The 21,973-nt window shown below is 37.8% G+C and overlaps 3 protein-coding genes across 3 annotated transcripts in view; all 3 read left to right on the top strand.

Annotated features, from left to right (window-relative positions):
• Positions 1-21,973, top strand: part of LOC129941647 (GTPase-activating protein CdGAPr) — a 173,575-nt gene that overhangs the window by 26,992 nt on the left and 124,610 nt on the right. The window contains exon 2 of the mRNA XM_056050337.1: positions 16,775-16,838. The gene's annotated coding sequence lies outside the window, so the exon portion shown is untranslated. The remainder of the gene's footprint in view (positions 1-16,774; positions 16,839-21,973) is intronic.
• On the top strand, positions 162-2,103 carry LOC129947485 (uncharacterized). Its single transcript, XM_056058065.1, has 2 exons — positions 162-326; positions 390-2,103. Exon 2 carries the CDS (start codon positions 535-537, stop codon positions 2,101-2,103), a length of 1,569 nt encoding a protein of 522 aa, XP_055914040.1. The 5' UTR covers positions 162-326; positions 390-534.
• On the top strand, positions 2,149-7,662 carry LOC129947476 (uncharacterized). Its single transcript, XM_056058053.1, has one exon. It carries the CDS (start codon positions 2,149-2,151, stop codon positions 7,660-7,662), a length of 5,514 nt encoding a protein of 1,837 aa, XP_055914028.1.

Raw genomic sequence — 21,973 nt, 5'->3', positions numbered from 1 at the left:
TGTATTAATCAAATCGTAAAAATGTTAATAAAATTTATTTTTGGCGCTATGACATTTTTAATTTGGAAGAAATGGTTTAACGCCGGTTTTGTCATCAATTTTGGTGTTAACAACCCTGTGGCAAACGCAGTATGATCGGGTTGTTAGGTCATAATGTATCACCTCCCTGGTGGCTAGCAGCTTTCGGATTAACAAATATGCCGGAAGTCTCCGCCATACAAATTGGCATCCATTTTTTTAAACTTTAATCATTGTAATTGTAATTAAGCACGCAAAGAGCTAACAACTTAACTATACTACAAAAAATCCTAAGATAAGAAACTAATGTAAGTATAATATAATATAAATATAGCTATATGTAATAAACATTAATAAAATTTATCTTAAAGGATTTTATAACTCCTTCACAAGACGATTGTGTTTCAGTTCATAAAAGTAGTTTCTGTTGCCACCAAATCGTGCCAACAATTTATAAAATCATTATAATTTGATTAATCTGGATTTGGAGTATCATCTGCCGTCCACTAAGTGAGGATGCCACCAAAGAAGACCCCAAAGGCTACCCGTTCGCGGTCGCACCAAACAAAGAAATCACTGCCATCGGCGGAGGAATACAATTGTGTCGACTGCGATGGACCCGATTCTGTTGACGATATGGTTCAGTGCGATGTCTGCCAAACCTGGCATCACTACAGCTGCGCCGGTGTCGATAGTTTTATTCAACAAGAAAGCTGGGTTTGCGGCACCTCTTGTGCAATAATGTCAGGTAAGTGCTCCCCTTTATCTAGTGTTGTTAGAGAAGTAGTCCCTCAAGATGCTGCTGAAGCGATTATGCCATATAATGCACCATATACTGTGCCAGCTACCACCGCCTCCAACAATGCGGTGAACCCCTCATCAAGTTTTGGTTTGGATTCTGCCAATTCGCTGCCATATACTGCGAGTGAAACCCAATGCACTTGGTCATGCACAATGCCGAACACGGCGTTACGTACTACGTCAAGTATCGTGCCAAGTAGTGTTAATAACACCCTGGGCGTATCAATACACGATGAGCAGAATTTTGCTCCGAATACTGCCGTAAGTACAGGAACATACACCGAATCATATGGTGCTGTATCTACCGCCTGTACTGCCCCCCCTATTGCCTCATATACTGCCCCATCTGCCATGTCATATATCGAAAACAATATTAATAAATATACATTGAAAAATTGTGTAAATAATACATTCTCTAGGATAGCACTTCATCATGAAAATATTTTTGAAGCAGGTCACATTGAATCCAGCTTGTATTTAGATTCTAGACGTGACATCACATTAAGAGATGTGCAGTCAACATCGACACGTGCAACCACCGATGGATTTTCAAATTCCATGTCAACTGCTGCCACCTTTAGTCACCACCTATCCAACGTTGTTGCCGATCCAGCCGGAACGATTAGTAGAGGTGCTATTCCGAGACGATTTTTTGGAAAGAACGCTGCATCACATGCCACGAGAACCTTCAATACAATTGGTCATTCGGATACACCCGTATCTACTAAGCCACCCGCAACACATGCCGCCTTTCTTAGAGATGGCACCGCTACTCAACACATCACTGCTACTGCTACTGCTCCTGTTATTACTACAGCTACTTCTACTTCTGAACCCCACTCGTATCCAATTTTCAGTGCTACTTCCACTCCAGGTATCGCCAACTCGTATCCAGATTTTAGTGCCGCTGCCGCTTCCACTTCCAGTATCATCAACTCGTATCCAGATTTTAATAGACTTCATTCTTCTGCTGCTGCTGCTGCGACCCGAACAACGGGTGTTGGTGCTGATACCCATGGCACTAACGTTACACATGGTACCTCATATGCTTCGTGTATCCATACAACTGCTGCACCACACCTTACTGACACTGTTGATGCTGCAATATATCCTGCAACACATTCGACTAAGGTTTTCTTAAAGGAAAATCCCATTGTCTTATCGAATCAGCCACGATCATTGTCAAATTTCTCGATCAGTTCTAGAGGGTCTAGAACTGCCCTTGAGAGGAATATTCAGATAGAGCTGCAGTTGTTGAGTGAAGAAAGGGAGTTGAAGGAGTAAAGAGATAAAGAGTACTTGGAGAAGAAAAATAAAATCTTGAGCAAGATGCCACGGGAAGACGGATCATCAGTTACCGATGCCGAAGCAATTTCTATCACCAAAGTGAATAAGTGGTTAGGAGATGATTTACGCGAACCTTTGTCGCAGTCAAAGTTGATTCATAAAGATTCAGATCCAAGTCAAGAACATCCATTTGAGCCTAAATTGAAATACAATGGTCATGATTGTGATCTTACTAGGTTATGGCCCGGAAACTTGTGCAAGTCCAATGAGAGGTCAACGGAAATTCAACATGCTCCAGTTATGTACAAACATTCAACATACCAATTCCCACCTCCAGCACCATACGTACCACCACAGCAGCAATTCCCACCTCGAACACCATACGTACCACCACAGCAGCAGTTTCCACCTCAAGCACCATATGTACCACCACAGCAGCAGTTACCACCTCGAGCATCATACGTACCACCACAGCACCAGTTTCCGCCTCAAGCATTATTTACGCCCCTTCCAACAGTACCTTTTCTACCACCAAATGTAAGTGAACCACAAACACGGAGCTTAAGTAAAAATCAAATAGCTGCGCGTCATTTGATGTCCAAAGACCTACCAAGTTTCGATGGAGATCCTGAACAATGGCCGTTGTTCATATCCAATTTTGAAAGGAGTACCGAACTTTGTGGTTTTACAGATGAAGAGAACGTGATGAGACTTAATAAGGCCTTGACGGGAAAGGCAAAAACCGCAGTCAGATGGTTACTTTTGCAACCGAATTGCTTTCATCAAGTCATGTCGAGGCTGAAGACACTCTATGGAAGACCGGAGCTTATTATCCAAACACTGCTTCAAAAGGTTAATACGACACCTCCACCCAAAGATGGGAAGTTAGAGACAATTTTGAATTTCGCCTTGGAAGTTCAAAACTTATATGCCACTATACAAGCAACAGGATTATACGCTCATCTAAACAACCCCTCGCTCCTGACTCAGCTTGAAGGTAAACTTCCGCCAACTATCCTCCTGAACTGGGGTATCTATAAGATGATGTTGCCGGATTGCACTCTCTCCCATTTTAGTGCATGGATTTACCAACTTGCTGAAGCCGCCAACGGGGTGCTAGTTCCACATACTCAAACGCCATCTGCAGAGAGCAAAGGTACCAGTCGATTTCGAAAGATCAAACCAAAATCCGGATTCCTTAATTCTCACTCACAGGTTGATGCAAATAATAACGAATCAAAACATAAGTGCTACGTTTGCCAAGGAAGTTGTAGTTCAGTGGCTGTATGTAAACAATTTCAGCAGCTCAGTCGAACCTCAAAGTGGGGAACGGTAAGAGAATACCAACTTTGTAGAAGATGTTTGAAGAAACACAATATACGGAATTGCCCTTTAACATCAGTTTGCGGCAAAGACAATTGCACCTTCAAACATCATCCGCTATTGCACAATGACCAGAACAACGTGGAGAAATCGATCAAGAAAGAAATTCAAGAGGTGAAAGGAAACGTTTCGGTCCATATGAAAAGCCATTGCAACGCTCATCGTAACAATTGTGAATCCACCCTATTTCGAATCGTACCAGTGATCCTGTATGGAAATGGATCTCAAATTAAGACTTTCGCCTTCCTGGATGATGGTTCGTCCTTGACCTTGATGGACGAGGAACTCGCAACCCAACTTAATATGAAGGGTAAACCACAGCCGTTGTGTCTAAAGTGGACTGGCAACACTAATAGATATGAAAACCAGTCACAATTGCTCACTCTCCGAATTTCAAGCACAGTACATGATGCTAAGATTTACGCATTGTCTGATGTTCACACTGTGAAGAACCTATCGCTGCCTTATCAATCTCTAAATTTCGAAGACCTACAGAATAAATATGAACATCTAAAAGGACTACCCATCGAATCGTATGATAATCAATCTCCACGTTTGTTAATTGGCCTGAAGCATACAAAATTGGGACTTCCTCTAAAATGTCGAGAAGGGAGAACCGAAGAGCCGGTCGCAACTAAGACTCGTTTGGGATGGCTAGTGCATGGTAGTTGCTCTCAACAGTTACATGACGTTGAATTAAGATACCAACACCACAATTTTCACATCTGTGAATGCAATGATACTGGATTGCAGCGTCTAGTTAAAGATTATATTTGTATGGATAACTTCGGGATATCAAACGCAGACAAGGTATTGATGCCAACTGAAGACAAGCGTGCGCTGGATCAGCTAGATACCAATACAATTCGAAAAAATGGGCGCTACGAAACATCGCTGCTCTGGAAATTCGACGACTTCGCTATACCAAACAGTCTTCCCATGGCAAAAAGGCGATTAGCTTGTCTTCACAAGAGAATGAAGAGGGAGCCGCAGCTGGCTAAATCCCTAGACGAGAAGATCAAACAATTTATCAAAAAAGGGTATGCTAGAAAGCTCACAAAAGAAGAAGTAACTGAAAGAGGTGACCGCTGTTGGTATCTTCCTATATTTCCTGTTTTCAATCCAAACAAACCTGGGAAGCTAAGGATAGTATGGGACGCAGCAGCGACCGTTCAAGGTGTATCGCTGAACTCTATGCTTTTGAGGGGTCCAGGTCAACTTGCATCACTTATAGCTGTTTTGTTTAAATTCAGAGAAGACCTAGTTGCAATCTTCGCAGACATCATGGAAATGTACCACCAAATTCAGATTCGCAAGGAAGACCAACACTTTCAAAGGTTTTTATGGAGTACCAGCGAGGAAGTTGAACCTGAGGTGTTAGCAATGCAGGTAATGATAATGGGAGCGACATCTGCCTCCGCCAGCGCGCAGTATGTGATCAGAAAGAATGCCGATGAATTTTCCGCCAAGTTTCCAAGAGCTGTTCAATCGATCAAAAATAATCAATATGTCGATGATCTGATGGATAGTACAAGCTCGGAAGAGAAGGCTATACAATTGGCTAAAGAAATTTGTTACGTACACCTACAAGGAGGATTCTTCATTAGGAACTGGATTTCTAATTCACCTGAAGTCGTAAAAGCAATGAAATCTGAACCAACCGACCAAGTGGATCTTGCTCTTGACGTGGAAATGGGGACTGAAAAGGTTTTAGGCATGTGGTGGTGCACTGCATCTGATTGCTTTACCTATAAAATAAATGCCAGTGCAGTTCAATCTGATATTCTTTCCGGTCACAAACGTCCAACGAAACGAGAAGTTCTAAGGATTTTGATGACGATCTTCGACCCATTAGGTCTCGTAGCACATTTCCTCATGTACATTAAGGTACTTCTACAGGATGTATGGCGATCCAATATCGGATGGGACGAAGATATCAAAGATGCGGAGCTAGAAAAGTGGCTGAAATGGATTCGATACCTGCCTGAAATCGTGAAACTCAAAATTCCGAGATGCTATATCGTCAATAATCCTGATCCGAGTTCCGAAATTCAGTTGCACGTATTCGTGGATGCAAGCGAAAATGGTTTCGCCGCTGTTGCATACCTGAGAATCGCAAATGACGATAATATAAACTGTGTCCTGATTGGTGCCAAAACGAGAGTAGCTCCATTAAAAAGCTTATCGATCCCAAGGCTTGAGCTTCAGGCGGCAGTCCTCGGCGTAAGATTTGCGAAAGTCATTACAAAATCACACACGATCCGTATTTCCCAGTGTACTTTCTGGTCGGATTCAAAAAATGTTCTAAGCTGGATTCAATCTGATCACCGCAGATACAAACCTTTCGTTGCCTATCGTGTAAGCGAAATACTGGACTTCTCAGAAATATCCGATTGGAAATGGATTTCCACTAAGTTAAATGTTGCTGATGAAGGAACGAAGTGGCAGAAAGTTCCCGAGTTTAAGGCGTCCAATCGGTGGTTAACGGGTCCAGAATTTTTGAAAACTAACCCGAATCTTTGGCCAAATGAAATACCCCCTGAGAATGCCACAGTTGAGGAGTTAAAAACATGTTTTGTCAACCTACATACGCTGAATAAAGAAGAAAATTTTCGAATCAGTGATACCTCAAGTTGGAGACGGCTAATTAGGACTGCAGCATACTTTTTTCGCTTCATCCACAACACTAGCATTAAGAGACATCAAAGGAAGTCAGGTATTCTTCATCAGCAGAGAAAGGGATATCTCAGACAAGAAGAACTTCGATCTGCCGAAGCTGAGTTATTTCGTGAAGCCCAGACTAGTGAGTATTGGGATGAAATGGTGGACTTATCCTCCAAAAAATCCGTTGAAAAGAGCAGCATACTCTACAACCTGTGTCCATACCTAGACGCAGATAAGGTTATTCGAGCGAATAGCAGGATACCTTCCTCTGCTGATGTCAGCGAAGACGTTAAGAAACCCATAATTCTCCCAAGAAATCATCCCATCACCGCGCTAATCATCACCGATCTTCACGTCCGTTTCAACCATCGAAACCACGAAACCGTTATAAACGAACTGCGCCAAAAATTTCACATCGCTCATATGAGATCTGCATTAAGACTTGTAAGAAAAAACTGCCAAGATTGCAAAAATACCAGAGCCAAACCGCAACCTCCTATGATGGCTCAACTCCCACCTGCACGAATTGCTCCATTCTGTCGACCCTTCTCATTCGTCGGAGTCGACTACTTTGGTCCTATGAATGTGAGTATTCTTCGAAGAACCGAGAAACGATGGGGAGTATTGTTGACATGTCTGACAACCAGAGCAATTCATCTTGAGATCGCACACTCATTATCGGCAGATTCGTGCATTTTGGCTCTCAGAAATTTTATGGCAAGGCGTGGCGTTCCCATCGAGATCTTCAGCGACAACGGAACAAATTTCCATGGTGCTGAGCGAGAACTAAGAGAGGCGCTTAAAGAAGTCAACACTGAAAAACTAATGGAGACGTTCACGACAACCGATACCAAATGGACCTTCATTCCACCGGGGTCACCACATATGGGGGGCAGCTGGGAAAGGCTAGTGAGGTCAGTAAAAACCTCCCTCTACGACATAGTACCAACTAGAAATCCTTCGGATGAGTTGTTACGGAGCATGCTTATAGAGGTAGAAAACATAGTAAATTCCCGTCCACTTACCTATATTCCCATCGACGACGAAAGCGAAGAAGCGTTAACTCCCAATCACTTTCTTTTGGGGTCTTCAAATGGCAGCAAACCACCCGCAGTATTCGACAGTGACACTAAATTACTTAAAAGAAACTGGCTTATATCGCAACAGTATGCAGAACGCTTCTGGCAACGCTGGGTAAGGGAGTATCTTCCGACAATTACCCGCCGAACCAAGTGGTTTACTTCAGTGAAGCCTATTGAAAAGGGTGATATTGTCCTGATTGTCGATCCAATGAGCCCAAGAAACTGCTGGCCCAAAGGTCGTGTAATCCAAACTACGATTTCTAAAGACGGCCAAGTTCGAAGCGCCTTTGTGCAAACACAAAGTGGAGTTTATGAAAAGCCAGCAGTGAAATTAGCTGTTCTAGATATCAGAGCTGAGAAAGATGTTAGCCCACGGTCGGAACTACCAAGGGGGAGTGTTAACAACCCTGTGGCAAACGCAGTGTGATCGGGTTGTTAGGTCATAATGTATCACCTCCCTGGTGGCTAGCAGCTTTCGGATTAACAAATATGCCGGAAGTCTCCGCCATACAAATTGGCATCCATTTTTTTAAACTTTAATCATTGTAATTGTAATTAAGCACGCAAAGAGCTAACAACTTAACTATACTACAAAAAATCCTAAGATAAGAAACTAATGTAAGTATAATATAATATAAATATAGCTATATGTAATAAACATTAATAAAATTTATCTTAAAGGATTTTATAACTCCTTCACAAGACGATTGTGTTTCAGTTCATAAAAGTAGTTTCTGTTGCCACCAAATCGTGCCAACAATAATTGGAAAGATAAAAAAACGTATGTCTTCATTTAGTCAATTCGGTTCATCTGTCAATGTCAAACTGACACTTCTTATCTTAATATTTTTTTAATAAATTAAAAAATCTTTCCATGCCAAACAAAGGAGGAGAATATAGAAACATCTTTTAACACAATTAGAAACATTTTCTAATGCTTAATCCGATATGCTTAAATCATTCGTTTAATTTAACTTTCCAATATAAAATATTGAAAACTCACCAAGGTAGAGCTAATTCTCAAATCATACGCTTATTAGATATGCGCCACCAATAAATCTCGCTCAACAGATACAAGTTTACATATATTCCTAACCTATACGTATGGGTACTTACCACATAAAATGCGCCATAAAAACGCAACATAAATTGCTTGAACAAATAAGTCTTCTATATGTAAAGTAAGCCTCTATCCTTACGTACATAATATAAATATATTATATACATCGAACCAGATGTGAAATCTTATAAAACCAAGAGAGAAACGCAGGCAAAATAAAAAAAAATAACCACAAAACCAAAAACCTGACAACAATTTTGTGCAGCACCTGCCTCGGAATTCCATTAGAGAGTCAGACTGTATACTCGTAGATAGAGGTACTTACCGTGCGTCGTTGGTATAAACAAAAATATAATATGTATGAAAATCAAAAAGGTAAAGTCGCGCCATAAAAATAAAAACTCTAACACCACCAATATAACAATATAATGTGTACAGACTCTTAACCGCAATACCTGCCATTAAAGTCAGCGAACCAAACACTTAACCAGCACTAGCACTAAAAAGCAAAGCACCACCACCAGCAGCGACAGAGACAGCGGCAATGGCAGAAGCAAGCAAATAACAGCGCTGAAAATCAGCACAAGACGTATTTAGACTGAAACGTCAAAGTTGGTGTGTCGAACTCGTATAACAATCGGACTAGAGGCGGCAATAAGGCAAGTAGGGGTGTTCTGTTGGTGTTGTGTTATAGGAGACTGCTATAGTAGGAAGGTAATATAGTATATCGGAATCTCTAGAGAACATCTCAAGTTTCATTAGGAGGTAGGAATAAAAAACAAAGTTGCAACACGGAGTAAATGGAAAGAACATTAAGCTACACCTAACTGTTCACATGCCATTGTTATTTGGTAACACAAATTTTTTTAAGCTCAATTCCTTGTACTTAGATACTTTTTATTTTCAAAACCTAACTAAATAATTTAGAAGTGTCTTCAACCTTTAGGGAAACGTACATAAGACTTGATGAAATTTTTATTTCGCTGTCAAAAACCGTCTTATTCAACACAATTAAAGGATTTTTCAATAAGGACTTGACAACTTGCCTATTCGGAGATTGTAGGACGCTTTGAATAATCCATCACCTTCAATTCTTGAGTCAGCTTAATCTTGTATTGGAGTTTACCAAGATCCTTACGCAAAATACGTCATGTGTGGTCTGAGCGATGTCCAGTTCTTGAGAACGCCGTAAAATTTACTGATCTGGATTTTTTCTACGGATGCCTAGATAGCAGCAATATTTTCGAGCAGAACAACAGAACACAACGAATAATATGTATGCTTAAGTTTTTGAACTAAACTTGTTAGCCTACTAGATCAAAACTACGACCGAAAATTGGAGTTAACGGTCTTAAAGTTGCAGTCACTCGTCTGTCCTGAATTTCGGGCTAAAACAAGTGAACTGCGGGACAATATTTCAAAAGTTTTAAATAGCCTAGGACCCCCTCGAAAACCACTATTTTCATAGAATTCTTTTTTTGCTTCTAGCTTTTCCTTTTCATTCATTTTAAAATTTATCATTTTTGGGCACAACTTTCTCTCAAGAATTTTAAGAGTTTCAGACAAAACGATTGAGACTGTTGGTTGTGCCATTCCAAGGAGTACGTCTTGTCTAACTCCTTTTTGGTACAATCCCTCAGCAAGAAATCTCAGAGTAGCGGCAAGCTTTAAAATTGAATGAATGCCGTTGCTGTTCTGATCCTTGAATTTCTCACTGATCTCTTGCAAAATGAAAACAAAAGCTTCATTCCAAAGTCGAAGTAGTTTGATAAATCTATTAAGACAAAGTATGTAGATTAATTGATTAATTTTATTCAAACTAAAAGGAAACAATACTTACTCAGTTGAAGGAAGATCCAGAGGAGAAGATTTGCTTCTTAGTAGTCTCCTGGACACCCGTAATCTTGAGGATTCCTGGGATTCCTCAAATTCCTCACTTTCAGAATAAATATACACCATAGTTGATTCCATTCCATAAAACAACGCAAATTTCAACCAAAACAAAACGAAATTTGTGGAAAGCTGTCTAACCAAAAGTGTCAAATCACTGGAATATAGGAAGAAAAAGTCAAACCAAAAGTGTCAAATCACTGGAATATAGGAAGAATTATTTTCGCTTCGCCGCGAGTTCGTTAATAAGGAAATACGCCGCGAGTCGAATTGGAAAGGTCGAATTGAAAACGATCCGCCGCGAACCTCATAATAAGGCCCCTGAGTTTACTGAATAAATTTAGAGTGACAGTTAGATGATTAGTGAAAGGGTGCGTTCATAATTTGAACAACTCATCCACAAGTTATTTCCGGAGGAATATTTCCCCAATTTTTGAAATACTTACTTACACAAGGTGGTGCTATACAGTCATGTGTGAACTAGGACATTACCCAAACAAACTTATCCTTCCAGCTCTGTCTCTAGCTAGATTAGATGTCTCCAGCTGCGTTCTACAAGTTGGGTTCTACTTTCCGCTTGTGCGCGCCAACTGATCCGCGGTCTTTCTCTACTGCGGTGTCCTGTGGGCGTGAATTCGAAGACTTTCTGGGCCGGAGCCCTGCCTAAGTCTATGTCGCTGAACAGCTCTTACAGCTCGTCGTCCCATCTTCTCCTCCAATCACCTTCTATGTATACGGGACCGTAACGAAGTACTTTTCTCTCGAAACGACCCGAGGTGCTTCCATCCGCTTTTGTCATAGTCCATGATTCTGCACCGGGTTGTAATTGAATGTTTGATCGACTGTTCAATTTTGTGGTCTTAAGCCACATTGGTAAGAACCTATGAGGTTGTGGACGGTGGGCTTCAGACGTTCACATAATACGTAAGATTTTGTATGCGACGCACGTTAAGAAGATTTCGTTTTTGAGTATCGGGCAAACAATACTGAGGATACATTCACTGTGCATGCTTCCTTCCGATCATATCTTACAACTAAATAGGTCCATCCTCCTAACCAAATTCTCTCCAGCAGCTCTGAAAGTTTGACATTTAAGCTATTTGATCCAGTAGTTTTATTAAACTTCAGCATAGATATGGCAATCATTTCTTCGCCTAAGTCAGGTAATAGGAATTGTTGGCCTTCGTCCTCTAAAAGAAAATTTAATCACTAAACAAAATTCGTGCAATAAGTACTTGGAACAAAACCCCGACTTTTAAAATAAATTTTATAAATTTGTACAATTTGGAATCGTTTTGTTCAGGCGTCAGCTTATTCATGATGAAATGTCAAACCAAACTTAAAAACAATTCACTTGACAACTGGCAAAATGGCCGCCATTTAAAAAAGTGCTGCCATCTTAAAGTTATATATGTACCTCTAACAAATGTAGCAATGGAATTGTTACTATTGTCAAAAGTATAATAAAGTATAATTGTTTTACATACGTCGAAGTTAGGAATTTGAAACGATAGAAAAAGTTGACCTACTATTTCAAAATTATTCTTACTTCTGGAGAATATTTCCATTATATGGCACATATCCATCACATTTAAAACATCATTTTATTCTTTCTGCTCAACGTAGCGTACTACACATTACATACAAAAAACTATATAAATGTCATAAAACAGCTTTTAAATGAGTTTTGTCTATAAGATTTGTTTCTATCTTTCATCTATTTAAAAAGAGAGTTACGTTTTATTAAAAGAAATAAAACTAACCACTACACAATAAATAAACGAATAGAATATGGATGGTATTAAAAAAAAGAGGAATCTCACTTAACTAAGGGAAAAGAATTTATGTGCATGCTTTCCATTCAATAATACTGAATGGAGGACTTGTGTTTCCGTTCTGCTTTGTATATCTTTGTATAAGTGAAGAATATGTTGATATACAATAAGAAAAATAAAACTTTTTATAAAAATTGATGTACATAATTGTTTTGCATTAAGTTTTTAACCTACTTGCTATTTTAAATTTATAATTACAAAATTAACTTAAAATTTAAAAGGAGTTCAATTTCTTTTCATATTCTGCGAAACATCTTGAAATACTGTGACGATAATGATAATTGGAAAGATTATAAATCCTTTTTGTGGCTCATTTAAATAGAAATTACTTTGTTTATGTACCTGGCAACTCTAATAAATGTCAAAAATAAACAACTTTTATAATACTTTTTCTGCTATATCAGTGGTGTCGTCAAGTCATATTGGCCCAGAAAGTATATGAAAAAGTGCTGCCAATACAAAATTTCGTAACTACTTTTGTTTGTTTTTAAAATAATAATTTTTGACGTTTTTACCTCATTATAAACCATTTGCAGTGGTTGGCAATATATATACAACTAACACTTAGGCTTTTGATGGAATAGCAAGATGGCGGCTAAATGATGAGTTATATTATAAATGTTTATTAAAAGATTCGTTAATGAAACCCTTTAAACTGGCTTTCCATCTAGGTTTACAATAAATTTAACTCTTGTATTGAATTATTTCAGGAAAATTACTTTCTCCAATTAGACATTCGGATTCGGCTTAAAACTGTAGGTTGCCTCCATCTCTGACACCATTACTCGCACATAGGAATGGTTGAGAGTTTTAAGTCACTACGCCCTAAATCTCAACGGACTGTGGCTCCACCTAATTTTTGTATTTATTTTTATAAATTGAATCATAGATCTACTCTACTTTTTCCTGAAAACGCAAGGTCACTTTCTTTACATTTTGATCAGCAATGTTCGATAATTATCAATTAAATAACATAGTTACATCATTTATTCAATTGTACAAACGAATTTAAATGTACTGATCATAAATTGCAACATAATCTTACATAATAATTTGGTCAAACAAAAAATCGTTTATAAAACTTCATAAATCTTTCGCTTTTCATTACACAATCATAACATCGCCATTCACCAAATTTATTCACGAATCACATCCGAAGGTCATTTTCAGGCAGGCATATCTACTTAAGAAAGATGTGGCTGCTCTCATACATACCACATAAAAGTACTAAAATCATTGTTAAGGTCCTAATTAATTTACCCCATGTTCACATCGGAGAAAATTTAATAAAAACGCACCATCAAATTATACAAAACTCTTTTCATTAACTCTACTCAGCTCAACCACATGTTGCTGGGGTATATTTTTATCTACGTTTCTTTTGCCAAAAAGGAGTGTGAATTACATTCCCTGCTGCGAGATCATACGCCATATGTTCTGGTATATACTCGTATATAATTTAAGTACCAACGACGACAACTACTCTCCAAGTTTCCATATTTGGTTGTCTTTAAGCATGTGCCGAAAATAAAATGAGACCAACAAAATGACATCATGCCACTTTGAGCGTTGCCGTTGGCTTGGCTTGTGTTGCTTCATTATCAAGTGAATTTTACGCATAATCTATATGCTGCCCATCACAACTACTCTTCGACTTCAAGCGGTGACAATTGACATTAATCGCTGTCAAGTGTCACAGATCTTTTGCTTAAGTTTGGATAAAAAAAAACGAAAAGTGAAAATGTCAAAAAGAAAGTTTTGCACGCTGATGATGCAGAAGAAGTCTGATATAAGGTCATTTTGTTTTTTGTTGTTTGTTCTTTTTTTTCTGTCAGTTTGATGTGTAATGTGTAAATTGAGGTTAGATCAAATTCTGTATGCAGGTGGTATATATTTTTAAACATCAAGAGAAAATCAAACGCAACGGCCCAATTGTTTTCACTCGCCTGTCATTAACTTTCACACGTCAGAACCATATATTGAGAGAAATGTCAAAAAAAAGTGAAAAACAATTTAAAGAACTCTAATCACGTAGATAAGAGAGAGAAAGACCAAGTGGCAATAATTTTAAACAAAAAACTGCTTGCAAGCGAAATCAATTTCTTTAATCTTCACATTCTTCTTTTATTTCTGGCGTCAACTTTTACGCGTTGTTCATCATTTTTCCTTTAATTCTTCTCCATCATTTCAGTTTTAGTGCATTTCTATATTTTTAGTGTATGTTTTTTATTGTTTTATTTCTTTTTTTCGTTTGATGAATGTCTTCCCTCTCTATATTGTGCAGCAGTGTGTCTGTTGTTGAATTCACTTAACTTGAAGTAGTTAGAGGTTTTTTCTTTGAATCTTGTCGTCTGTACTCTCACCGCAACCACTTGTAAAAATTCAACTCAACTCAACTCGACTCAACTGAACTCACAGTGGCAGTTGTTGTCTGAGTCCTTGAACTTGAACAGAACCACAGAAAAAAAATTATTTCTACAATTCTACATGACAGGACGGGACATGGGATATAAGAATATACCTTTGTACGTAGTGAAGAAATACAGAAGAAGAAGTAGAAAAAAGCAATTGAAAATATATACCGCGTCAATGACAAGTAGATGAGTAAACTCCTCATAATATATAAAAACGTGAGAGAGTGGAAAAAATGACACTTGAGGCATTTTATCCACTTCAGGCGTTCAGTGCATACCTACCCTTATGGTATAGAACTTCTTATAACTATAAGTTGGAACCTGAATTAGATTTATAAGTCTTGTCCTTGATGACGTTTTTTTTTGTCATAACCCTTTTTTATTATTCTTCTGTCATTTAGAAGTACCTACTTTTCATATAAAATGGATTAAAATAATAGTTAAGGCTTCTTGCCTAAATTATAAGGTGACATTGGTGGCAAGATCAAATGCAAGTGACGAATATTACATTTTGGTATTGTTTTTTCTTGAATAAAAGATTAAATATTTTGAATACATATGGATTTGACCTTTTTTTCGATTGCATACATGTTAAAAGGGTTTAATGTCAAATTGACAGTGACATTTAGTATACAAATTGCCTTCTATATCAGAATTGACAATTTATTTGTGTTTTTGTGTTGTGTTTTTTTCTGACATTTTGTGGAAGCCGATCAATCGGGAACGTCAACATGTAGTTGTTGTTTGACAGATAACATTGCTTCTTCTTTTTATTGCTATATAAAAAGCGCTATTCTATAGTGAAAGCTTGTTATGGCGCTTCGTTTTTGACTTTGCTGAGAGATTATAATTGCGCAACAGAAATGCCAGCGATTCTGTCAAATGTCTATTGTGTGAGAAATAAAAACTTTAAGAATTAGTACAATTTTTCAGGCAGATTGTTGAACTGATCTAAAATTACGTTTTAATAATTCTTGTTCTCCACATTGTTAAAGGCATCTTGGTGTCGTGGATATCGAATTGAAATCTCTTTTTCTTTTACTCATCTGTTAACAGTCAAATTAACTGTCACTCTCATTGAAAACATAAATAAGACCTGATTGAAAATATTTCAATAAAACTCAGATTCAACGACTGCATCTCTCAGAATGGAAATATACCCAAATAGTTACTGTCATTTAATAAGAAGCTATAAGAAATTTATGGCACACGTTAACCAGCGGAGTGTTCAAAAATTAACTCTCTTATGACAGCCATAACGACATCTGTCAATAAAAAAAAAAAGAATCCAGTTTCTGAATTCCTATAATATATATAATTCCGACGTCATTTATAATACGCGGAAAACATTATAATTCACTTAGCGCGCCAATGACTTCCCATAAAATTCAACTTTACAACTTGCATTTTTTTATTCCACTTAACTTAAGTATAATTTCATATTAATTTCCTTGTGTTGATTGTATGCAAATTATACGCAAACAATCAAAATTGTGTGAACTACAGAAAAGTCGTTACAATTACAACAACTTTTAAAACAATTTTATAGTCTGCCATATTTGCAGACATCATTTGTTTTTTTTTTTTATATTTTCAACTTTTCTCCGTCCATTGTGTTGAAATGGAAAACATATAAACTGCTCCATTCGGTACTTTTGACAAACTAGACTTAGTTAACCCACGAGCACCTATAAAAATGAATTAGTTTAGATGACAAAAAAAAACAACGACTTCTTCAATTCACCAAAGTATTATTTGCCGCAATTTTATAGCCATAATAGACACATGTATACTTCGTAAGGCGTGCTATAAAGAAAGCCTATTAAGATTCATTTAAAGTTTTCACTTTCTCAAACGAGGCGTGCAATATTAAAGCCAATTTAGTGGCGCACCGAGGCGATTTTCAACTTCAAACAGAAACAGAAACAAAACTGACAGAAAGAGGGAGGGCTTATTATTTTGAAATAATAACATACAATACACATTTGACTTGATGACAGTTATAAACAATAATAGTAATGATTATAGTGAGGATTATGGTTGCATGATGGGGGGATAATGAAATAGATTTTCCTCATGTTACATAGCTTATTGTCATCGTAGCTTAGCAAAATTTTCATTACATGTTGTTTTCATTTAGGAATTACGTAAATAAAGTTGAAGAGAAAGTTTATTATTGTGTAAAGTTGACATATCTAATTATGGTAAAATGTCAAATAGTGTCAATAATAATGCTAGGAGGAATTGTACCTATTGTATTTTTTGGAAATGTTTCTATTTATAAAGTATTTACATTAAATATAGATGAATGTTTTAAAAGTGTATTTTATTTCTTTACAGGACTTTGAACCTATGACTTTATTGTGGTAACAAATGATTGACTGAACTTCAAGCTTCATCAAAGGTAGGTCAAATAAGATTGTTAAAATGTTTCATGTTGGGCATTTGTAATTTTAAACTAGACCTATCATCAAAAAATATTTTCACCTACTAAACAATATCGGTCCAAGTAGACTTCTATGTGGAACACAAGAATTTTAGTCTTTAATAGTCTGTACAAATTCTCTTTCGCTAATCATTTTTTAACGGGTGAAGGAATATATGAAGGTTTCGAGTAATAACAGACATTTTCCTGTTTATGCAATTGAAAGGAGTTAAATTTAGCGCGATGGTTTCGAGCTGTAGCTCCTAATTTAGATTTAATTGCTTGAATTGTTTTTGAATATTGGAAATAGCTTAGGTTCTTCACGGTTCTCCATAAAATAAAAGAGCGAAGATCCCAAATGACAGCTCCGAAGTTTCGGGCAATTAACATCGTCTAGGCAGCTGATAGTTGGTGCTCAAAAGATCGATTGTGGCTTGGAGTCTGTGTCATAGTGCGCAAGCCTACATGATCTAGATATAGTTCATATCCATGTCTTCAATTGCAGTAAAAAACAGTGTTAAAATATATGTATAGTGTTCTAGCTACGATATTAAAATTGTCCTGGGCGATTTTAATGCCAAGCGAGTAAGGGAAGACATCTTTGGTGGAATAATCGAAAAAATAGCCTGCACGACAACACTTCCGACAACGGATTCAGGCTCAAAGATTTTGCTGCAGGGTGAAACGTCATGGTAGCCAGTACGCGTTTTCCACACCTCAACATCCACAAAGGAACTTGAAGTTCTCCAGATCAATCAACCGTCAAATAGATTGACCATATTGTGATCGACGCCAGACACGCTTCCAGCATCATTGATGTCCGAACTTTCCGAGGAGCTAACATGGACTCGGACCACTACCTCGTTGTAGCCAAGGTAGCACTTCGGGTTTCCAGACCCAAGGCAAAACAGGGAGGTGCTGGGTGATGTTACAACGTCGAACGGCTTCAATCGCCAGAGATCGACAAATCCTTTTCGGAACGAGTTACAAGTAACCTCTCTCGACGTTCTCTGCCGCCAACACCATGTATAGAAAACCAGTGGCAACATTGCCAAGATGCAATCAGAGAAGCCGCCTTTTGGTGTGCTGGGTTTCAAGCAGCGACCAACAAGGAACCACTGGTTTGATGAGAAATATTGGCAGGCAAACGCAGCCAAACAGAAGGCTCACAAAGCGGCGCTGCATTAAAGGAAGAGAGCTGCTCATGACCTCTATGAGCAGAAGAGGCGAGAGGAACACCGACTTCTCAGAAGGAAAAAGAGAGGACATGAGGATCGTACGGTCGAAGATGTTGAGACGTTTAAACGCAGGAATGAAATTCGAAAGTTTTATGAACAGGTGAAACGAAATTCACAGGTACATGAACCTAGAACCGAAGGCAGCAAAGACGAAATTCGAAACATCATAGCGGAACCGCAATCAATGCAGGACCACTTCTGCAGACTGTATAACGGCGAAGAGACGAACCGAATTCCGCTGTCGGGCAGGATGATCCATTCAACATAACCGACGAAAGCCAACAATCTTTACTTAGACGAAGTAAAGATTTCCATATTTGAGCTGAAGTCTAATAAAGCCGCTGGAGCGGATGTCTTAAAGCCGAGCTCTTTAAAGCAGTTGGAGATAAATTGGTTAGGAGAAAGCACCAACTTATCTGTAAGATATGGTCGGAAGAAAGCTTGCCCGATGAATGGAAACTCAGAATTGTTCGCCGATCCTTAAACATGGAGACCCTCTAAACTGCACCAACTATAGAGGAATCAGTCTACTAAACATCGCTTACCAAATCTTCTCTGCCGTAATATGTGAACGTCTAAAGCCCATCGTCAACAACCTGATAGGTCCTTATCAGTGTGGTTTTGGACCAGGAAAGTCCACAGTCGATCAAATATTCACGTTAGGGCAGATCCTGAAAAAACACCAAATCGACACCAACCATCTTTTCATCGATTTCAAGGCCATGTCTAGTTTTGGCATCTCTGCCAAACTCGTTCGTTTGTGCAGGATGACCATGGAGAAATCACGATGCTCCATATAGGTTGGAAACAACTTAACAGAACCTTTTGATGTCAAAAAAGGTTTTAGACAAGGTGATGCGCTGTCATCGCAGAGCTCAGTGCATAGCTCTCACGTCAACACTAGAGGCACTGCATATGCGGATGACATTGACATAATCGGAAGAACTCAGCGTGATGTCAATGCGGCTTTGACAGTATTGAAGATGAAGTGGCAAAAATAGATTTAGCGGTTAATGAGGGTAAAACATTCTGTCGTCAAGAAAGGACCTAGAGCACTGACGTCTCGGTCAAAACGTCACCTTCTATATACATAACTTTGAGGTACTCAAGGACTTCGTCTACCCATGCTCCGCTGTAAACGCAGAAAACAACCCCAGCGCTGAGATCAAACGAAGAATAACTCTTGCTAAACTCTGTTTCTTTGGCTAAGAAAGCAATTGAGTGGTAAAGTCCTCTCGAAAGACCAAAGTGTCGGTATATAAGAGCTTTATCATCCCCGTCCTGCTATACGGTGCAGAAGCATGGACTATGACAAAAGCGGATGAAAGGACCTTGGGTCGATTCGAGGGAAAAGTTCTTCGTGTGATCTACGGTCCTGTATGCATCGAAGGGGTGGAGGAGAAGATGGAATGACGAGCTAAACGGGCTGTACAGCGACGTAAATTTAGCCAGAAGTCCAACGACTAAGATGGCTGGGTCATGTAGAGCACATGGAAACCAATGCTCCGGCCCAGAAAGTCTTCGAATCTACACCCACAGGACAACGCAGTAGAGGAAGACATGGATCAGGTGGCGCGCACAAGTGACCTCACCCAACTTTGAGCGCGAAACTCGAAACATCTAGCTAAGCACCGAGTTAGATGGAGAAGTTTGTTGGGTGAGGCCCTAGTTCACACAGGACTGTAGCGCCACTCTAAGTAAGTAAGTAAAATATATAGTGTATCGCCAATCATTGACCAAAACGTTGTTTCTCGCCTTATTTTTTAATAAACTGTCAGAATATGATTTTCGATCAAAATGACTGTATATTTGAGCCACATTCTTATTTGTGCGTACTAGTCTCACTAACTTTTGGCAATACCTTTGGACACAAAGTGTAAAATTTCTCGGTTTTCTTTCTGTCAAAATTTTGAGCGTGAAAAGCTGTCAGTATTAAATTTAAAACCCAAATTTAACTTCTAAGAATATGAAAACAAAAAAAGAAAATCGATGCCAGAGGTATAAAGTAAAATAACGGTTCATCGCATTAACTGTCAAAATCTTCCCGTTCGATTTTAACTGATGTCAATAATTCTAGGCCAAAATAAGAATAATCTGTCAATATTCAATGCGGATATAATAAAGTTACATATATTATATCACCTATAAAGAACATTGAACTTGCTGAGTGCCATTTTATAAATTCAAATATGCCAAACCTTAGCTGTAGACCTAAAAATTATAGCTTAAAGCAAAAATTATTATAATTTTTCTGACATAAAAACATAATTTAAAGGCCATTATATTTTCGAATAAGATTTGAATGCCCATTAAATCAAAAATCGCTAAAGCTCAATAGCTAGCAAAAGAGTTAGGTATAAATTCGATACAAAAGATTCGCATTAATTGATAACTGAATGATTATTTGTTGTTGCTATTTGATTTATTGTCTTTATATTTTTGTGTTGAGTTTCTTAATTTATGTAAATGTAAACTTTCGCTGATGGACATTAATTAAAAGTCTATGCTAATTTTACACTAAATTATTGGCATGTTGGGTATTATAAAATTTGAATGAGATTTTTAATGAAAACATTAAAGACTTCTTTGATTTGATCATCAAAGTTTGTAATAAAATTACACCATTAATTATGTGATTTGTAATTTTAAGGGACATTTTAACAAATTAGTATAGATTTTAGAATGGGCACACGTTTGGCTACTTAAAATGTGTTGTTAACTGAATAATTCATATCCGTTTTTCAAATATATGAACAAATTGTTAAATTTACTGAAGTAACTTAAACTTAATAAAGTGGACAATTTTAAAAAGAATTTAAGGCAGTACTTACTTTTGTTTTTATATTTCCTATCTTGTAAACAAAGGAAAGGGGGAGTTTGTTCGTAGATTATCGTCCAACTGTGTGTGGATATTTGCGTGCAACAGATGGCGCTATATTTGTTGACACCTTTTTTTTATAAAATATGTAGTACTATAATCGGTTTTTTGTTGGGGCGGTACGAAGTGGCTACGGCGACACTAGCTATTGAACTTTTTTTACTTAACTTTTCCATATAAACCTTCCAAATCCATCTTGAGCCTTCGGTGAACGTAAAACAAAAATAGCTTCATGATGTAACTATAGATATTATATATTTACAAATTTGACAATTATTTAACAAAATAAATTTACTACGTAGATAACTGTCTTGCTTTGGTTTTTTTTTGTGTTTTTGTGTAATGTGATGGCGGATTCCTGACGTTGCGGGTCAATCCGCCAACAATCTAGACTTTATTCTTACTTCTGATGCTAATAAATATACTGTCAGTGTATTTTCGCTTCAAGGCACATCAGACCATCGTGTCATATCTGCAAATTTCTCATGCCAAAAAACGGCAGTTAAAGTTATGGCAATATGAGAAATCCTACTGGGACGGTCTCAATGAATTCTTCAGGAACTTTAACTGGTCACTATGCTTCCTCGATAGTGACGTGGATTCCAGTGCAGATATGATTACAAACTTAATTCTTTGCGGAATGAGAAATTTTATCCTGAATAGGGTAAAATCTATCAAACCCAAAGAAATGGTTTGATTCGAGCTGTAAAGAGGTTATTAGGATACAAAATTTAAGTTTCCGGAATTACAAAGCCAACCCAACTGATTAAAACCGGAATAAGTCCAAACAAAATAGAAAAACCTGTAACGGACATATACGACGCATTAAATTTTTGCATGACCAGAAATAACGGTAAAAAATACTACAATGTCCCAATGATACTAACAAATTTCTGGTCATTTGTGAAAAATGTGCGTAACACTACTTCTTCGTCGGTTCCGACACTTGTTTCCAATGACACTCTCTATGTAAGCTCGATTGATAAAGCTAATTTGCT

Source organism: Eupeodes corollae, chromosome 1 (genome assembly GCF_945859685.1).
Source record: "Eupeodes corollae chromosome 1, idEupCoro1.1, whole genome shotgun sequence".
NCBI classification, from domain to species: Eukaryota; Metazoa; Arthropoda; class Insecta; order Diptera; family Syrphidae; genus Eupeodes; species Eupeodes corollae.
This window is presented reverse-complemented; position numbering and strand designations above follow the sequence as displayed.